At 38.8% G+C, this 18,725-nt stretch overlaps 1 protein-coding gene across 5 annotated transcripts in view; it reads left to right on the top strand.

Annotated features, from left to right (window-relative positions):
• NLGN1 (neuroligin 1) overlaps positions 1-18,725 on the top strand; it is a 773,228-nt gene that overhangs the window by 403,373 nt on the left and 351,130 nt on the right. For 3 of the 5 annotated variants that reach the window (XM_087725227.1, XM_087725228.1, XM_087725226.1), the window contains exon 3: positions 2,475-2,534. The exons of the other annotated variants lie outside the window; for them this stretch is intronic. In XM_087725227.1, coding sequence (XP_087581353.1) covers positions 2,475-2,534 — 60 coding nt within the window. The remainder of the gene's footprint in view (positions 1-2,474; positions 2,535-18,725) is intronic. 5 annotated transcript variants of the gene reach the window in all.

The raw sequence follows: 18,725 nt of genomic DNA, 5'->3' as shown, positions 1-18,725 counted from the left end.
GTCAGAGAAGGAGGGAGGGAGGGAGGGCAGAATGTGGGCAGTCCGTCAGCCCCCAGATGGAGAATCAACCACCCCCAGGTCTGGAGGTAGATGATGAGGAAGAGGAGGAACAACTGGGATCAGTGCCTGACATGCGGATGCACAGAAGGGAGAGGAGAGGAGAGCAATGGAAATCCGTGGGCCGATCCTTGGTACAGAAGAGCCACTGCTAGCAAAGTCCCACCCTAGTGCTGGCGATAAAAGGCAGGAGTATAGATGAATAGGTGTGGCAGACAGCTATTCATCTCCCGGTGAGACAGATTTGTTAGCCTGCTGTGAGAAAGAGACTTTTTTCCAGTGGGATTTATTTTTATTTTTTACTGACATTCAGTGGGTATGGCTTTGTGGGTGTGGCAGGGGAAGGTTACTGCAAAATGCTCATTCCCTCCCCACCCCACTGACCTGCTTTCCAGCTCCATTCTCCTGTTCAGGGCAACAAAAGAAGATCAGCTGGGAGGATGGGAGGCAGTGGGGCTGGGGCCAACCTATTTGCTGGTTCTCCAAACTACTCAAAATTTCTGTTACCAGTTCTCCAGAATCTGTCAGAACTGGCTGAATATCATCTCTGCTGTTGACGCTCCTAATAAAGGAATCGTTGATTGATTACAGAAGGTTTGTCTTGTTTGGGGAGCTGGGTCAAAACAGCTTGGGCATTGTCCTACAGCACTGTCCATTTGTTCATGGTTAATATGATGATGTTTGAAGTGTGCAATGAATTTTAGTTTTTGATGCCAATGAGTACGGATTTGAGTAAGCCATAACTCAAAAAGTGAGGCAAGAAAGGACAACATCTTTAACTATTGAAGAGGTTCTTCTGGATGTGTCTTGTGCATTTGATGATCATTATCTCCATCTCTAACAGCATGATTTATTGAAAGGTTATGGGAATCGGGTGAAGATTTGTGGAATTAAATATGGCTCCTATTTCTCTCCCCAGCAACACTGAATTGTGAAACTGGGTTTGCATCTGAAATAAACACGGAAAGAGATGTTACTTTTTGTCTCAGACCACAAATTTTTTGGGGGGGAGCAAATCCTACAAGTGCATTTGGTTGTATTTCTCAGTCTTCTCTTCCACTGACAGTACTTTCTAATTTTCCATGATTTTTGATGAAATGATGAAAACAGAATATTTGATGCATAAAACTTTTAATGTTTCTTTACAATGCTGTGTGCCTCTTGCCTATCCATGTTCTGGTGACCCTTTATGGCTCCCTTCTGATTTTTCTTTTGTCCTTAGTTTCTTTCAATTGTCATTATATGCATGAGATTTGTATTCTTTTCTTTTTAACTTGGTGCTTGGCTGCTTTTTTTAAAAAAACTGAATGTTCTGTGATTCTACTGTATATCAGCAAGGAGAAATGTCCCCTTGTGATGCATGCAAGTGACAGAAACATGTTAGCACGAAGAAAGAGTAAAAGAAATGTGGTGCTGAATTTTAGTTCTTTTGGTGTGTGCTTTCAGATTATAAAAAGATGTGGTATATCCGAATAGTGTCTTTCATGGCCTTTGAGTTTCCTTCTGGAGCATTTAAGGAAAAACAAAACAAAAACAGAATGCTTGAGGAAAACAGTAGCCATTTTCATTTGCAAAATGTGATTAATCTTGCACTGGTTAATGGTATTTTTGTCTCCTGACACCGAATGTTTTTAAGTCTTAATTCTTTTATTCTTATGAATCGGTTTGCAATGCCTTGACCTGCTAAGACGGTAATAATTTTGTGAAAGAAGAAACCCTTCCAGTGTTTGGTTTTTAATCCCTATTTTGGTATCTCTCGCTTTTAACAAGAATGTCAGCAGGTATTCTAAAGTTCAAAGGGATTTTTATGTTCAGAACTGCATTTAAATTATATACACCGGCCGGGATGAAAAAAAAAATCAAGTCCTTACTTAGCATTGGAAATTGTTAATTACTGTGGCTGGATTTATGAAATTCAATTTGCATGTGTTAGAATGTTTCTTTTAAACAAATTCCTTTTTTAAAAAACCTTTATCTTGCTTTTTCAATTTGGAATCTTTGTAATACAGACCGAAACCTAAACGGTTGTTCCCTGAAATTTATATTTTCAGTGCTTGTAAATAAATTTGTCAATTCAGCAGATGAAAACATTCCTTGGCTGTTATTTTGTACATAGCGGATCTTTTAATTTTTTTTTCCAATTAAAAATATCCGTGTTCAGGTTTAATATAATTTCTGGACTGCATATTTGCTTTTTACATAGAAGTTGATTAAAATGCATCTCAATATACCCATTGAGAGATATTTCACTGGAAAACACATTTTCAAGATAATGATAATAATTACCTATCTCCCTCCTGGAGAGTTTTTCCTGAAACATCTTTGGAAGTTTAATATTGACTTTTTTCTTCTTCTTCTTCAATCTTGTATATTCTTGAATTGTCTTTTTCCTCCATTTTCTCCATTCTCAATCCTAGGTCCCCTAACAAAGAAAGAGACAGATGATTTAGGTGCTAAAGAAGGTGCAGAAGATGAAGGTATATTTTTTCCCCCTGCCAAACTGATTTGCATGACAAGGATCCCCTTTGAAAAACATTTTTCTCCCTTCTTTTTTTTCTTCTTCTTGCCTTCTTTTGAAGATGTGGTTTTTTTTTTTAAATTCCCATTTTTGATGTGTTTTGTCTTCTTGCTTGTTGTTACATATTTTATTTTTTTTAAAGAAAGAATGTTGTTAAGTTCTTTAAATAACTGTTTTGGTTTTTAAAGGAGGGTGTTTTATTTTTCTTTTCTTGGGACCGAATTTTGGTGTGTTGCATCCCGACTGAATTTTGTCCATGGTAACTAACACACTCTGGAAACACACTCCGTAAACCTTCTTGCATGTTTTCTAACCTCTGTTTTGATCGGTTTCACTCAATATCAAGGCAATGTGTTTTGTTTCTTTTTGTCACCCACTTATTTCCATTTTTATAGAAATGTGTTTGAAAGTGTGATAAATGCTGTTATAAAAATGTTTCCTAAGCAACCATATTGCTCTGATGCTTCACATCTCAGTATCCTCAATGCAGTTTTACTGTTGTATAAAGGGAAAATGAAGGGAAACAGAGATCCTTATGGAGAACACTTTCTTCTTCCAATTGGAGAACAATTACATGAAATCTTTGATGCCTGTCTGTCTGTCTGTCTATCTATCTATCTATCTATCTATCATCTGTCTGTCTATCTATCTATCTATCTATCTATCTATCTATCTATCTATCTATCTATCATCTATCTATCTATCTATCTATCATTTGTCTGTCTGTCTATCTATCTATCTATCTATCTATCTATCTATCGTCTGTCTGTCTGTCTATCATCTCCATCTGTCTGTCTGTCTGTCTGTCTATCATCCATCCATCCATCCATCCATCCATCCATCCATCCATCCATCCATCCATCTATCTATCTATCTATCTATCTATCTACCTATCTATCATCTGTCTGTCTGTCTGTCTGTCTATCTATCTATCTATCTCTATCTATCTATCTATCTATCTATCTATCTATCTATCTATCTATCTATCTATCTATCATCTGTCTGTCTATCTATCTATCTGTCTGTCTGTCTGTCTGTCTGTCTGTCTGTCTGTCTGTCTATCTATCTATCTATCTATCTATCTATCTATCTATCTATCTATCTATCTATCTATATCTTCTATCTGTATCCTGCCTTTATTATTTTTTACAAATAACTCAAGATGACAGACATATTCAGCACACCTTCCTCCTCCTGTTTTCCCCACAACAGCAGGTGTCAGGCCTCGAAGCCATCTTTTGCATTAGGCCTTCAGACCTGTCACATTCAACGCTGTGGAAAAATGGGAGGTGGAATTCTATGGGAGATATATAGTTATAATAACATTCCTTTCTCAGAGAGTCAAGGACATCTTGCCCTGCACCTGGAAGGGTGTGACTGGGAGGCATCTCCAGTTGGGATGGTACCTGATTGGACCATGTGATGGACATGTGGCTGCTGGGCAGGGACTTGGACTTTCATTTGGGTGGGGAAAACCTGGAAGCTTTCAGATTCGGGTTTTCCCAGATGTGCCAATATGACATCTCTAATAAAATGGAACTTTGAGGAACTTAAAGCCCCAGAGTCTTCTTTCGGTGGTGTTATTTGGAACCCTGACAGCAGGTTTGTGAGATCAATTGGACTAAGAGAGAGTGACTGGCCCAAGGTCACCCAGCTGGCTTTGGTGGCTAAAGCGGGGCTTGAACTCATAGTTTCTAGCTTTCTAGCCTGGTTCCTTAACTACTGGCTAGACCAAACTGGCTACTCATTAACAAAAAGAACATTCTTCTTAATGATATAAAAACTATTCTGAAGGAATGGTGACTACATGGTCATAACTACTGAGTTTTCTTGATAAAAGCATGGAAATGGTTTCTGTCAGAGTTGGTTGCACAAATCAAATCCAGAAGCACACACAGATAACTGATTCAGCTGGATTCATTAACTTCTTTCTATACATAATAACAGATAACTAAATGTACAATACCAACAGGTGGTTCTTACAAGTAAACATAAGGCAGGAGAATTACAGACAAACACAAACAGTTAGTTTCCTTTCAGCAGACAAGCCCAGGCAAACTGCTAGTTTACTTCTCAGAGCAGCAGACTGCTTTCTTCTTATGTTTCTGTTTCAATTCTCTGCACAGACTCAGATCTGTTTAAAATCCCATTGGCTGGCTTAGTTGCTATGTCTATTCATTGGCTAACCTTGTTCCCATGTCTGTTCTCAGTCATGAATACTTTAACAGTTTCTTTTGACTGCTTCTGGAATGTTTATTCAAGTTCCAGTCTAACCAATGTCTAGTATTCATCCTTAAACTAACCAGACCTGGCCTGGTGAGTTTCCAAGTCTAGACAAGATGAATAAGGTCCTGATACCTACATGAGACTATGGGAATAATAGAGATAGTCAACCATTAAGATAAATAAATGATTGGTTTGGTTTCATTTGAAAACTCTCCTGAGACATTTTACTTTTATCTTTGTATTACGCCTCTTCATCCCCTTCCTTTCTGGGATCCTGGAACAGACCAGCTGTGTGTTTCTTGTCTGACACTCAAAATTATTCAATTATGTGTTCAGACTGTGTGTGTTTGTGTGTCTATGTATGTGTCATATTTCACGTTGAATTAAATAAAATACCAAGGAAAAAATGCTTACTGAGATACTGTAATATGTTATTCAACCTAGAATATATTTTGCTACCTATTTTTTTCCCTCTGAAAGAATATTCTTGCTCTCTGAACACAGTTAATTTGTAAAACCTGGCTTTTCCCTGCTTTCAAGAGGCCTCCCATGCACCCATGAACTCCCAAATTCCACGATGTCATTAATTCAAAGGTTGACTGAAGAAGCTGAGTTATTTATCCCTTTAAATAAAAAGAATAAATTGAAAATTGAGGGGTCAAAGGCAGAGAGATAATTAGAAAAGTGAGTTAATTTTCCCATTAGTGCAACCACTGGAACCAAATTCATCTTAGCCCTCTCTCATTCAGGTCAAACTGTAATATTCTCCCTCCAAGCTTCTATCTCTAAGTCTGACACTCTTTAAGAGGTCATGGGCTTTGCAGGAATCTTCCATTCAAAGCACAGGCTTAGGATATCGACATTCGAGGTGTGGGGACTTAATTCTTGGTCTCTACAAAAGCTTTAGGCTCATTCTTTTCTGATGTTAGAGAAAGAAAACCATGCTTTTCGCAGCATTTTCAAGATAGCAATAGCAATAGCAGTAGACTTATATACCGCTTCATAGGCCTTTCAGGCCTCTCTAAGCGGTTTACAGAGAGTCAGCATATTGCCCCCAACAATCTGGGTCCTCATTTTACCCACCTCGGAAGGATGGAAGGCTGAGTCAACCCTGAGCCGGTGAGATTTGAACCGCTGACTTGCTGATCTAGCAGTAGCCTGCAGTGCTGCATTTAACCACTGCGCCACCTTGGCTGTTGTTAGTTGAGATGTCGTGTCTGACCCATTGCAACCCCATGGGCAACATTCTTCCAGGCCTTCCTTCTCCTCTACCATCCTCTGGAGTCCATTTAAGCTCACACCTTCTGCTTCAGTGACTCTATCCAGCCACCTCATTCTCTGTCGTCCCTTTCTTCTTTTGTCCTCAATCGTTCCCAGCATTGGGTTCTTCTCCAGTGAGTCCTTCCTCCTCATTAGGTGGCCAAAGTATTTGAGTTTCATCTTCAGGATCTGGCCTTCTAAAGAGCAGTCAGGGTTGATCTCCTCTAGGACTGACCGGTTTGATCACCTTGCAGTCCAAGGGACTCGCAAGTTTAAAGATGCACATACAGAAATGGAACAAAAGTTGGACTCTCAGTGATTTAAAATTATTCAAAGCTTTTCAAACCAAAGAAAAGAAATTCAGTTACCATATCTCAACTTCCAGATAACTCTACCTGGATGACAGAGAACCTTCATCTTCCTAGGAAAATATCTTCTAAGATAAAATTATTTATTGTTTCAATACATATTCTGCCACTTTGTGTCCAGAATACTCAAGATGTCCAATAATTTAAAATAAAATAATTTTTAAAAAATCCTTCAAACCACAGTTAGTTTATTTATTAAGATAAAGGTTCACCTCACACATGTGTGCTAGTCATTCCCGACTCTAGGGGGCAGTGCTCATCTCCATTTCAAAGCTGAAGAGCAATCCTTGTCCAAAGATGTCTCCGTGATGGTGTGGCCAGCATGAGTAAATGCCAAAGGTGCATGGAACACTGTTACCTTCCCAACAAAGATGGTCCCTATTTTTCTACTTGCATTTTTACATGCTTTCAAACTGCTAGGTTACCAGAAGCTGGGACAAGTAATGGGAGCTCACTCTCTGAACTGAACTGCCAACCTGAACTGCCGACCTTTCTGATTGACAAGCTCAGCATCTTAGCCACTGAGCCACTATAATTTATTTATTGGTATAGCTCAAAAAGCCCTGGCTGAAATGAAAGCAGAACAAGTGGAGCCAAATCCTACCATTCTCAGAGGCCATTTGAAGTGATGATGATGATGATGATGATGATGATGATGATGATGATGATGATGAAAACAGCATTCTCTTCCAAATTCATACTTGAGTCCTTTAGATTTCACAGCAGTTTCCATGTTTCCCCTTGAGCAAGAAGTTTCTCTGGCAAAATAAACCATTGGATTTTTAACATTCCCCCTTTTTAAACAATGCTCTTCTACGGACCATCACAAATGATAACCCACCAAGGCTTATGAAATGGATTAGCTCAGTTATTTAAAAGACTCACAAGCCACGGGGTAAATGTTTATTAGATTGTTGAAAACACTCATGTTCTTACAGTCTCACATGAATAGCAAAATAAAGAAGTTGATCTGTTCCAGACAGGCCACCATAATTAGACAGCAACTACATTAGCTTTGTAAATTAGTCGGTTCACAGACCTATCCTAAGGTGATGTCTTTTCAGGTAGGAAAATACCTTCGGGATCCAACTCACACATTTAAAATTATGTTCTCTGCTGCTTTTTACCCACAGCCACACTTTCTTACACATTCTGTGACAAGTTATTAGTTATTTCCATAACCCTATTAACATTCAAAACTCTGAGAGCAATTCCCTCATTAACACTGGCCTTTCTTATACTATCAAAAATTAATAAATGGATATTGTGTGATATTAAGAGGTTCCTAATCCTAGTTTTTATTTGGCTCGCAGTTTGGGAAAGGCCGCGGTGTTTACAGATCTTTTTGAGAAATTACTTCAAAGATCAACTCTTCATCCTTCAGACTGTCGCGGGTTTTCTAATTTGTCACATAATTGTGGGGCAGGCACTAATCGCCAAAACATCTGTCAGATTAATCAGTACCTTTCACTCTTTGGGGGGGAAAAAAGCCGTAAGAACATCTCTGCACAAAATAAGCTTAGCTGGCAGTGACGGGAGAAGTATTAGAAGTAATTCAGTTCTTTTTATGAAATTGATTGGGTGACGCATCTTCTATTAGTAACAGATGACCACTGAAGTTGGTAATAGTGAAGTTCTCTGAAGTTGTGATCAATTATCTTTAGAGGTTTCAGAGCCTTTTTTTAAAACTTTGAGAAATGGAGCAGAATATTCATTTCCGCCTTTCAGAATATTAGTTCACCAAATCCTGTATCTATATCTATATTTCTATCTCTATCTCTATCTCTATCTCTATCTCTATATCTATATCTATATCTATATCTATATCTATATCTATATCTATATCTATATCTATATCTATCTATCTATCATCTATCTATCATCTATCTATCTATCTATCATCTATCTATCTATCTATCTATCTATCTATCTATCTATCTATCTATCTATCTATCTACCTACCTACCTACCTACCTACCTACCTACCTACCTACCTACCTACCTACCTACCTACCTACTTACCTACCTATGTCTCTATCTCTATCTCTAGATAGATAGATAGATAGATAGATAGATAGATAGATAGATAGATAGATAGATAGATAGATAGATAGAGATATATAGTTGCTTTTTGCCTAAACAATAAAACTTTCTTAGGTTAATTCTGATGAAAATAGTCACAATTGAGAGACCATTTGCAGTTGCAATAGTGATGGAAAAGGACAGATCCTTATACTTGTGACTGCCATAGCATCCCTGAAGTTGTGTGTTTGAGATTCAGGCACTTCACAATCAGTGGGTGTTAATAACCATCACAGCATCCTTTAGTCATGTAAGTGTCCTTCACACACTTCAAAGCCAGCATCTTTTTTGTATATCATTCTTATTAAAACTTTTAAATAAGAGTAATCAATAGAAAAGTAAAATCATCAACTTGCGCTCACGTCATGCCTTCTTTAATGGCCACGGGTGACTCCCTTAGAACCATGGCACAAGTGAGGTCATAGGTCCATTGGGGTCATGCACTATCTCACTTAATTGATGGAGTTGATACTTTGATTTGGGGTCATTCTTTTTACAGTGTGTGCAGTTCTAATTGCTGGATTAGTAGGAAAACATGTAGGAGATTATTCTGAACAAATTGTGCTACCCTGACTTTTCTGTACCTATAGTTTCTCATTATTTTCTGAATGAACTTGCAAATCATTTGGGGAAAAAAGATCATAAAATTATAATTGAGAACAGTGACCCAAGCTGACAATTTGGGCAGATGTCTCATCCTCTGTAAAGAGATGTAAAATCTTCACCCATCATTGCACTTAGATATTTATTTTGGCCGGAATAAAAAAGGAATTAGAACTTATGAGAGACATAAATGAGCTCACTTGTGTTACATAGGTTTGGTCTAAAAAGTGGGCACATGTTTTCTATCTTGTCCAACCATCCTATCTTCCTCTCCTAGTCCTGCGACACACAAAACACACAAGAGAAGCTTTGATCAAACTATCATGACCAGTTTCTACCATTCGCTATGGACATCCCTGCCTGAGATCTCTTTGTCCCTTCCACAAATTATTGTCATTTTTGAAAGTTCTGCTGTAAATTCTAAACAAGCCTATGATTCTTATTCTGTATAAAAAAGTTGTATCAGTGAATCAGTCAGACATCATATCCTTTCCTCATTTTGGAATACTGCTTTACTGTATTTAAACCAACTCTGTAAGAAGAGGTGGACTGTTTTTCTTTCAATGTTCCTTTATTTCTGTTCCTTTAAAAAATGCTGATATCTCTATATCCAAAGAGTATCAAGAAAACCTTTGAACTGTTCCTTGAAACCAGCTCTAATCAGATATATATCTCAATTTTCATTATATGAGGGTCTCTTCCAAGATTCTTCCCAAGCTGACATAGAGTTGACATTTACTGATCACAAAAATTGTGATAGGATCTGAATATTACTCGGATGGGAGAACATCTGGAAATCTAGGGTTCAAAGATCAAGTGGGAAAATCTCTCTCTCTCTCTCTCTCTCTCTCCCCTCTCTCTCCCTCCCTCCCTCTCCCTCTCCCTCCCTCCCTCTTCCTCTCTTTTTGTGTGTATGTGTGTGCATGTAGAAAAGTAAACGGTTTGTGAAGAAAATTAAATCGACATATCAGGAAGTCACCAGAAATCAAGATCAACACATAGAAGAGTTTATATTCATTGTCATACAATAATACAATACCTTGGCAACTTTAAGATGTCTGGAGTTCAACTTCCAGTCTTCATTAGCCAGCCATGCTGGCTGTGGAATTCTGAGAGTTTAGGTCCAGCTTAAAGTTGCCAAAGTTGAGAAACACTAATATAGTACGCACATTTCAGGTTAATTATCAGTTTTGTAACTACCTTCCTAAAAGAGTATTAGAAAGAACATATCAAATTAATTACCCTAACTTATTGATTGTAGTTAACATTGCGTAGTATGTTTTCTGTTAGAATTGCTAGCATGACAATGTCAAGGAACAAAGTGTGCTTTGAGAGCGTATCTAATTTGTTTTACATTTTGAATCTGAAGCAAGACCCCTATGAGTTGGCATTAAAAAAAATGACAGCTTCAGGATTCAAGTACACTTTTATACTGCATGAATGGATGATACAAAAAGCCTTAAATCTGTTTTTATATCCATGAAAATATATCCCAAGTTAAAATTTCACATTATTTGAGCTTTCATTTTGCTATTGTTTTACATTTCCCTCCTTAGGGAAGTTTGCACTGCATTATCAGTGTATTACATATTGCATTAGTAATACTTGAAGATATGGGAAGAATAACTTCTGGCAATGCATTCGGGAATGAAGCTCCCGTATAAATTTAAGCAATGAAGAGTCTTCCAGCATTTCTATTGTCTGGTAGTGCATAATGTGAAGTCTTCTCTTAGTTTAATTACTGTTTTTCTTTCCAGAAAACTTCCTGAAGTCTAAAACCCTTCTTGCATATTTCAATATTTAAATTTATTCTAGCGGTAGTTCATCAATCATCAGCTTGAAAATGGGCTTAACATAAATAGTACCATGGCCCATGTACTTGTGGGGTCCTTGGTGCTCTCTGAGCTTGGTGATCTTCTTGCAGACTTTTCATTACCAAACTACAGTAGATAACATCATAGCACTGATATTTATCTAGTTTCATAATGAAATATCTCCAAGAAAGCCACCAACCTTAGAGAGCACTAAGGATCCCATAGTTTCATATTGACTTACAAATATTCTCTTCTATCTTATACATTTCCATGCAAATCAGGTCAGATTTGTCTTTAGTCTAGATGGACTTCTCCTGATGGGGTGTCATCTGGATTTACTGGCTAGAATTTCTGAAGGCTGTGGTTCTAACATAGCTAGAGGTACGTGTCTGTCTGATAGAAAGGCAGTTGGTCCAAGCAAGAAGACAGAATGTGTCTCTTCCAAGAACTAGAAGACTTTAACTAATTTGACTAATTTCCAATGGCCTATAATGAATCTCTTGCTATTTTAAAGTGGCCACCTTGGATTTAATTTGTTTTCATTGGTATCGTTAGTGTAAGGATTCTGTAATTCATACATGGAACAGACAGTGGGAAAAGACTGGTTGCTTATATGGTACAATTTGGGGGTCTCTCTCTCTCTCTCTCTCTCTCTCTCTCTCTCTCTCTCTCTCTCTCTCCCTCCCTCCCTCCCTCCCTCCCCCTCCCTCCCTCCCTCCCTCTCTCTCTCTCTTCAAATTTTGCCTCTCTTTTACATTTTCCGGAGAGTTCAATTTTTCAACCATCTTTAATGCCATATTTATGTAGCTATTAGACCTTGTCTATTTGCAGCCCAGTGCCAGTATAGCATATTGTAGGTAGAAAACTAAAAATATAGAAATGCAGAAATGAGGCTAGTACAAATATCAGTATTACAGGCAACTTATGAAGCACACATTCTTTCTGTGTGTCCAGCATCATGGAGGCATTGTTTCTCCAGTTAGGTAACCTCACTGTATCACCCTTCAAAGGACAGGGTGGGCATGACAACACGCCAGAGCAAATGCACTCCAGTAGTTAGGTACTTTGAATTTAGTAAAGTATGTCATAGAGGAGGCAGTTGTTCATTTAAGTTTTCAGAACTGAATCTGCCCTGGCTACTCAAATGAACAGAAAATATCAAGAGTCTCATGGACCTTTGCTAATATACAATCTCATGGGAAGAGGTCTGCTGTTGTTACCTCTTTGCAGGCATCTACATCCTAATTACATGAAGTACTGTGGAAATATATTTTCAAATGTCAAGAGCAGAACCTTGTAATAGCACAAATAGATTTATGAGCAGCTTCCTCCGATTATGAATTCTTTTGAAGTTATTCCTTCTGACATGGCAATGTAAGAGAGGAAGAAAGCGAGCTTGCTTTAACGTTCCATAAATAACCTGAACAACCTTTCTTGGGTTGAAGATCCCAGTTGGTCTTTAACTAACATGTAGGGAGACCCAGTCTAGATAATGGATGGGTCCAGGACCAAGAATTAGATGGGTCAAGACTAAAAGTCACATTTCAATTACAGAGTTAGTGAAATTTCTCTCTCGTGTATTTAATAGTTTTCCTCTTCTGTCGCATTAAAATATAAAGTTCATCGTAAATTATGGAACAGCTTGAAGAACGGTGCCAAGGCTTTGAAGGCTGCAAGTTGTATTTGCTTGGTTAGATTAAAAAAAATAATACATGGGTCTGGTTTGAAAGGGCCTCAAAATCTGGAGTAAGATCAGTTTCTGACTTAACTGGGGATGTAACCAAATGATAATTCTGTCAGATTGATTCGTGTTAATTTGTTTTAAGATAATGCAACTTGCCTCCCTTCATTTAAAAGAATCAGTTGCATTAAATGCCAATGTTTTCTGGAAGCTGTTTAGATGATAGGCTGTTGACCAATACTAACACACCAGGAGATTCATGGTTCCTTTCTCATCCTTCACTGGGATACAATAACTACATATTTGTAATTCCCTAGTCTTTAGTTGCTGTTTGGAAAATTTGAGTTAGGAAAGATCTTCATCTTTTACAAGAATTTGCTTTTGGAGAGGGATTAGGCCAGATCTGTACCTCCTTTAAAAAAAAGAGAAGTCTGCCCTGTGGAAAAAGAGAAAACAATGTTGTTCCATCCTCAGTATTTTCTGCTTCTTCAGATATCTGAAGATTTTTTATGTGCTTCACTTCAGTCCAAACATTCAAAGCTTGTTCAAATGTTGCTCCTTACGTAGTTTTGGGAACACATGAAAGATTTCACATATATTTGTGAAGTCTTCTTCACTGTAGTTGGATTCTACTCATGAATGGCTCAGTAATCACAGAGAACGTATCCACACATCACCATTAAGTCCATACTCATGCTAGCTTGATTCTAAGTCTGTTTAAAATGTCCTATCAGGATTGAGACACTGTAATAAGGTAACAACCCAGTAAGAGTGGATTCTCTTTGTGTCTCTTTGCTCCCAGTATACCATCTTCAGGGTCAGTGAAAACAAACCTTTTCAATTGTGCTCCATTTCTGTGAACTAGTTTCCTCAGTCATCCAAGTGGCCCCTTCCGTATTGGTTTAGTGGTCTTTGAAACTAATGCTGTGAACCTTTTCTCTCTGACAATAAACCATTTCTTTTTGGCTTGACTAATTGATTAATGGATATTCCTGGTGCTACTTTTATGTGGTTTTAATAGGCTTTATTGCATTGTTTTAAAACTCACTTATAGAAGTCAGAATGTATGCTGGTCAGAATTAGTCTGACCTTAAAACCCAGTGAAATTTAAATATAACAACAACAACAACAACAACCTTTAACAACAGTTTGCTGAGATTTCAATCCAAAGTGAACTACCACATCTTCCCTCTTGGATCATTTCCCAGGTGTTTTACCCTCTCACATCTGTTCTGCAATATCCAATTGCCCATCAATTTCATTTTAGTAGACGTGTCTTACTGAATTTATATATCTTCTTTACACACATGCTACATTTAAATCTCTCTCTCTCTCTCTCCCTCCCTCCCTCCCTCCCTCCCTCCCTCTCTGTATGTGTACAGTATATACACACACTACCCATTGCAGACCTTAAATGTTGAGTGTGCCACCCAGCCATCAAAAAGTTACCTATTCTTGACCCAAAAGTCTAGGTGAAATCTATCCAAACCAAAACAAGTAGCACATTTTCTTGAGGTCTTCTGATATATTTGTTCATGAGCCATTGATATGCATTGATATTCTAGCTACTATCTTCTGCTGTTGACTTACATTTTGCTTATAGTTTACTAAACTTCCTAATTTTTTGACACACACACAAACACTTATTTCACCTTCATGGCACTAAGACTTTGTTTTTACAAATAATTGCAGGATCCAATCTGGGTTGATCACTGGGACCAAAGGTTTAGTTTTCTGAGTTTCGGACTCATGCTGGAGCCCATCCTCAGGGAACTGCTGTCTAACAGTCTACTAGAGGTTCCCTGAGGATGGGCTCCAGCACAAGTTTGAATGCTCGGAAGGTTAAACTTCTGGTCCTTGTGACTGAGCCAGATTGAATCCTGCAAAGTTTTCTTGAGACACATATATTTGCCTTCATTTGCTACAAATAATTGTGTATAGCAATAACAATAGCAATAGCAGTTAGACTTATATACCGCTTCATAGGGCTTTCAGCCCTCTCTAAGCGGTTTACAGAGTCAGCCTATGGCCCCCAACAATCCGGGTCCTCATTTTACCCACCTCGGAAGGATGGAAGGCTGAGTCAACCCTGAGCCGGTGAGATTTGAACAGCCAAACTGCAGAACTGCAGTCAGCTGAAGTAGCCTGCAGTGCTGCATTTAACCACTGTGCCACCTCGGCTCTAAATGTAGACATCTATTTCTGTTGAAATTGGTTTTAATGCCCAATTCTTTTACATGAGCTGAAGGGGATGAAGATATTCTGCAACGTGTTTCAGAGGTACTGTCAGAGCTTTTGGAACTCTGGAAAAATCGAATCCTCTCAATTATAGCAATATAGCAATAGCAATAGCAGTAGACTTATATACCGCTTCATAGGCCTTTCAGGCCTCTCTAAGCGGTTTACAGAGAGTCAGCATATTGCCCCCAACAATCTGGGTCCTCATTTTACCCACCTCGGAAGGATGGAAGGCTGAGTCAACCCTGAGCCGGTGAGATTTGAACCGCTGACCTGCTGATCTAGCAGTAGCCTGCAGTGCTGCATTTAACCACTGTGCCAATTCCCTTTTTCCTGTGTCCTTTCTGATGGGAAAGAACCACTTCACTTCATAGAGGTGGATTTCTTGTAGGTCAACAGTGATATTTTTGACAGTGTAGCATGCAGAAAATTTATTTCATCTCTATTCTTATCTGCTATGGCATGTGGATAAATTGAGAGAAGTTTGCAGTACTGCCTGTCCTTAACCTTTTGGAGCATAATATTCAGAAGGAAGTCATAAAAAAAGTATTATGGAGGCTGAATTTATTCACAGAGCTCTTTATAACTTGAACTTGATTTCTTGCTAGAATGCAAGGTTCAGGAAATAGATATGGCTGTTTTTCCAAAGACAGTTATTCTATTTGCCCCATTTGCTCAGATAAACCAAATGGTGCTACCAAGCCTTCATTACTATTCACAGTTGGTGCTCTGTAATTCAATGTAATTTTAATTAAAGATGAATTCTTAAACAATTTCCTCCTGCACTACCTACAAGCATACAATTAGCTGCTTACAGCTTCTGCTGCGAGCAGTCATTTAGCGGTTCTCAAATTAATAATTTATTTTTGGTCCCTACATTTTGCATTCATGGTTGGAAAATAAGAAGCCAACGCCACCATGGAGGAAAATGTTGGAGGAAGTGAGAAATACACCCTAGGTATTCTAATTAATGTTGAAATACATCAAATAGGTGATTCCACAGGCAAAACTAAATGTCATTTCAATCTGTAGTTTAATGCAGAAATTGCCAGGGACAATTCTCTAAAAGAGAAACAATAATAGAAAGATGGGCAGATTTGCATAATATTAAGAACAAACCAAAAGGCAAGCTTAAAAAATATTCCAGAGTGGTTGTTATCCTACAACTACTTGGGCAAACAGGTGAAACCTCACTTGCTTATTTATTTATATCCTGCCTTTATTAGTTTTTGTAAATAATTCAAGGCAGGGAACATGCTTAATAGTATTCCTCCTCCTCCTCCTATTTTCGCCACAACAGAAATCCTGTGAGGTGGTTTGGGCTGACAGAGAGTGAGAACTCACAGTCTCCTAGGCACCAAACTCACCCAGATGGCTTTCATGCCTAAGGTAGGATTGGAACTCGCAATTGGTGGTTGGTCCAAAGTCACCCAGCTGACTTTCATGGCTAAGGCAGGACCTAGCACTCAGGGTCTCCCAGTTTTTAACCTAGTGCCTTAATCACTAAGCCAAACTGGCTTTTAGGAGCTAAAGGTGATGGTTTCATGGCCAGACTCACTTCTCTTTGGGGTGCGGGGGAGTTCCACAACCGAAATGCTATCACTGATAGCCTTTCTCCTGGCTGCTGAACCAAACCAACTGATACAAACCAGCTGATCTTAGTGGATGTCCTGAAAAGCATCCAAATTAAGAATTATTCATTATATTCCTCCAAAGAGATGATTGTCACCTGGGGAGCTGTACATCCTATTTGTTCTTCTGTCCAGGCACTCTGTTATTTAGTCAGCTTATATTCTTTATTAATCCCCACAAAACATCTGCATGGCAATAAAATATCATGGGGTATTGATAGACATTCCATGGAATTTTATGATTTTCATCACCTGTCCAAATGTCAACAATAGAAGAGCCCACATGTAACCTGTGTGCTGTACATAAGAATATTTAGAATAACAGTGTTGGAAGGGACCTTGAAGTTCTTCCAATCCAACTCCCTGCTTAGGAAAGAAATCCTACACCACTTCAGACAAATGGATATCCAACATCGTCTTAAAAATGTCCAGTGTTGGAGCATTCACAACTTCTGGACACAAGTTGTTCCATTGATTAATTGTTCTAACTGTCAGGGAATCTCTCCTTAGTTCTACGTTGCTTTTCTCCTTGATTAGTTTCCATCCATTGCTTCTTGTCCTGCCTCAGGTGCTTTGGAGACTATTTTGACCCCCTATTCTTAGTGGCAGTCCCTGAGATATTGGAAAACTGCTATCATGTCACCCCTAGTCCTTCTTTTCATTAAACTAGATATACCCAGTTCCAGCAACCGTTCTTCATATGTTTTGGCCTCCAGTCCCCTAATCATCTGCACTCTTTCTAGAGTCTCCACATCTTTTTTACATCCTGGTGACCAAAACTGGATACAGTATTCCAAGACATCATTCAGTTCCCACCAATCATAGTTCATTAAGAGACCTCTAAAAGTAGTTCGGTTAATGAAGACGAGGCATACCCTGTACTTCAATTGTTTAGGACTATACAAGCGAAAAACAGCATCTTGGATATTGCTTAGACACAAGAAATAAACTAATAAGGCTGTTTCCAAGGTTGTTGAGAGCCGAGGCGGCACGGTGGTTAAATGCAGCACTGCAGGCTACTTCAGCTGACTGCTAGATCAGCAGTTCAGCGGTTCAAATCTCACCGGCTCAGGGTTGACTCAGCCTTCCATCCTTCCGAGGTGGGTAAAATGAGGACCCGGATTGTTGTTGGGGGCAATATGCTGACTCTATAAACCGCTTAGAGAGGGCTGAAAGCCCTATGAAGCGGTATATAAGTCTACTGCTATTGCTATATTGTTGTAAGGAGGTAACCTACAATTTGTTCCCTTTAACAAATCAAGTTAGCTATCTCACTAGGCTTAATAACAGGGCCAATCCTGCTTTCTGCTCCTCTATCAATCGAGCCCTTCTGTTGATATTTAGATTCTAAACTTCTCATGGTAGAGTTTTAGCTTTATTTATTTTTTTCCTGCAAGGCCCCATTAATATTGACCTATATATAACCATTAATACACGATCATCAGAGTGGCTTCAGTTTGCTAAGGAGAAGTTTGGAAATATCAGGGCACTGCTTAGGTTTAAGCTTTGGTTTGGCTGCTGATTATAGCCTCTCTGTGTTTTGTCAAATAGGAGCTCTGTATTTCATCAACAAGAGCTTATCCTTCTCCTCCGTTCTTCCCCAGCTAAATTAACTCTGTTCTTTTCTTTGTTTAAAACTAATCAGCCAGGATTCAAACCAATCAAAACTTAACTAAGGAAAAACAACCAGCTCTCCTTCTCAAATCTATTTGGGTATTAGATAAAGGAAAAGGTTCCCCTTGCACATATGTGCTAGTCATTCCCGACTCTAGGGGGCAGTGCTCATCTCCGTTTCAAAGCCGAAGAGCAAGCGCTGTCCAAAGACGTCTCTATGGTCATGTGGCCGGCATGACTAAATGCCGAAGGCGCACGGAACGCTGTTACCTTCCCATCAAAGGTGGTTCCTATTTTTTCTACTTGCATTTTTGCATGCTTTCAAACTGCTAGATTGGCAGAAGCTGGGATAAGTAATGGGAGCTCACTCTGTTTACGTGACACTAGGGATGCGAACCGCTGAACTGCCGACCTTTCTGATCGACAAGCCCAGCATCTTAGCCACTGAGTCACCACATCCCTATTTGGGTATTAAGTTGGCTTATTAACAAACAATAAAGACATTTGGTGGTCTAGATTTTAAGGGGAATAGTGATTCAGAGCAGATGTGGGTGTGAACTGTCGCAGCTGCCAGCACCTTCTTAAATCAAATGTGCTTCTTTTATTTTATTTTTTTGCCTAGGCAGTCGTGCG

The sequence above is a fragment of the Thamnophis sirtalis genome, unplaced genomic scaffold (genome assembly GCF_051295495.1).
Source record: "Thamnophis sirtalis isolate CommonGarterSnake01/CBP01778 unplaced genomic scaffold, rThaSir2_p1.2 scaffold_11, whole genome shotgun sequence".
Lineage (NCBI taxonomy): Eukaryota > Metazoa > Chordata > Lepidosauria > Squamata > Natricidae > Thamnophis > Thamnophis sirtalis.
This window is presented reverse-complemented; position numbering and strand designations above follow the sequence as displayed.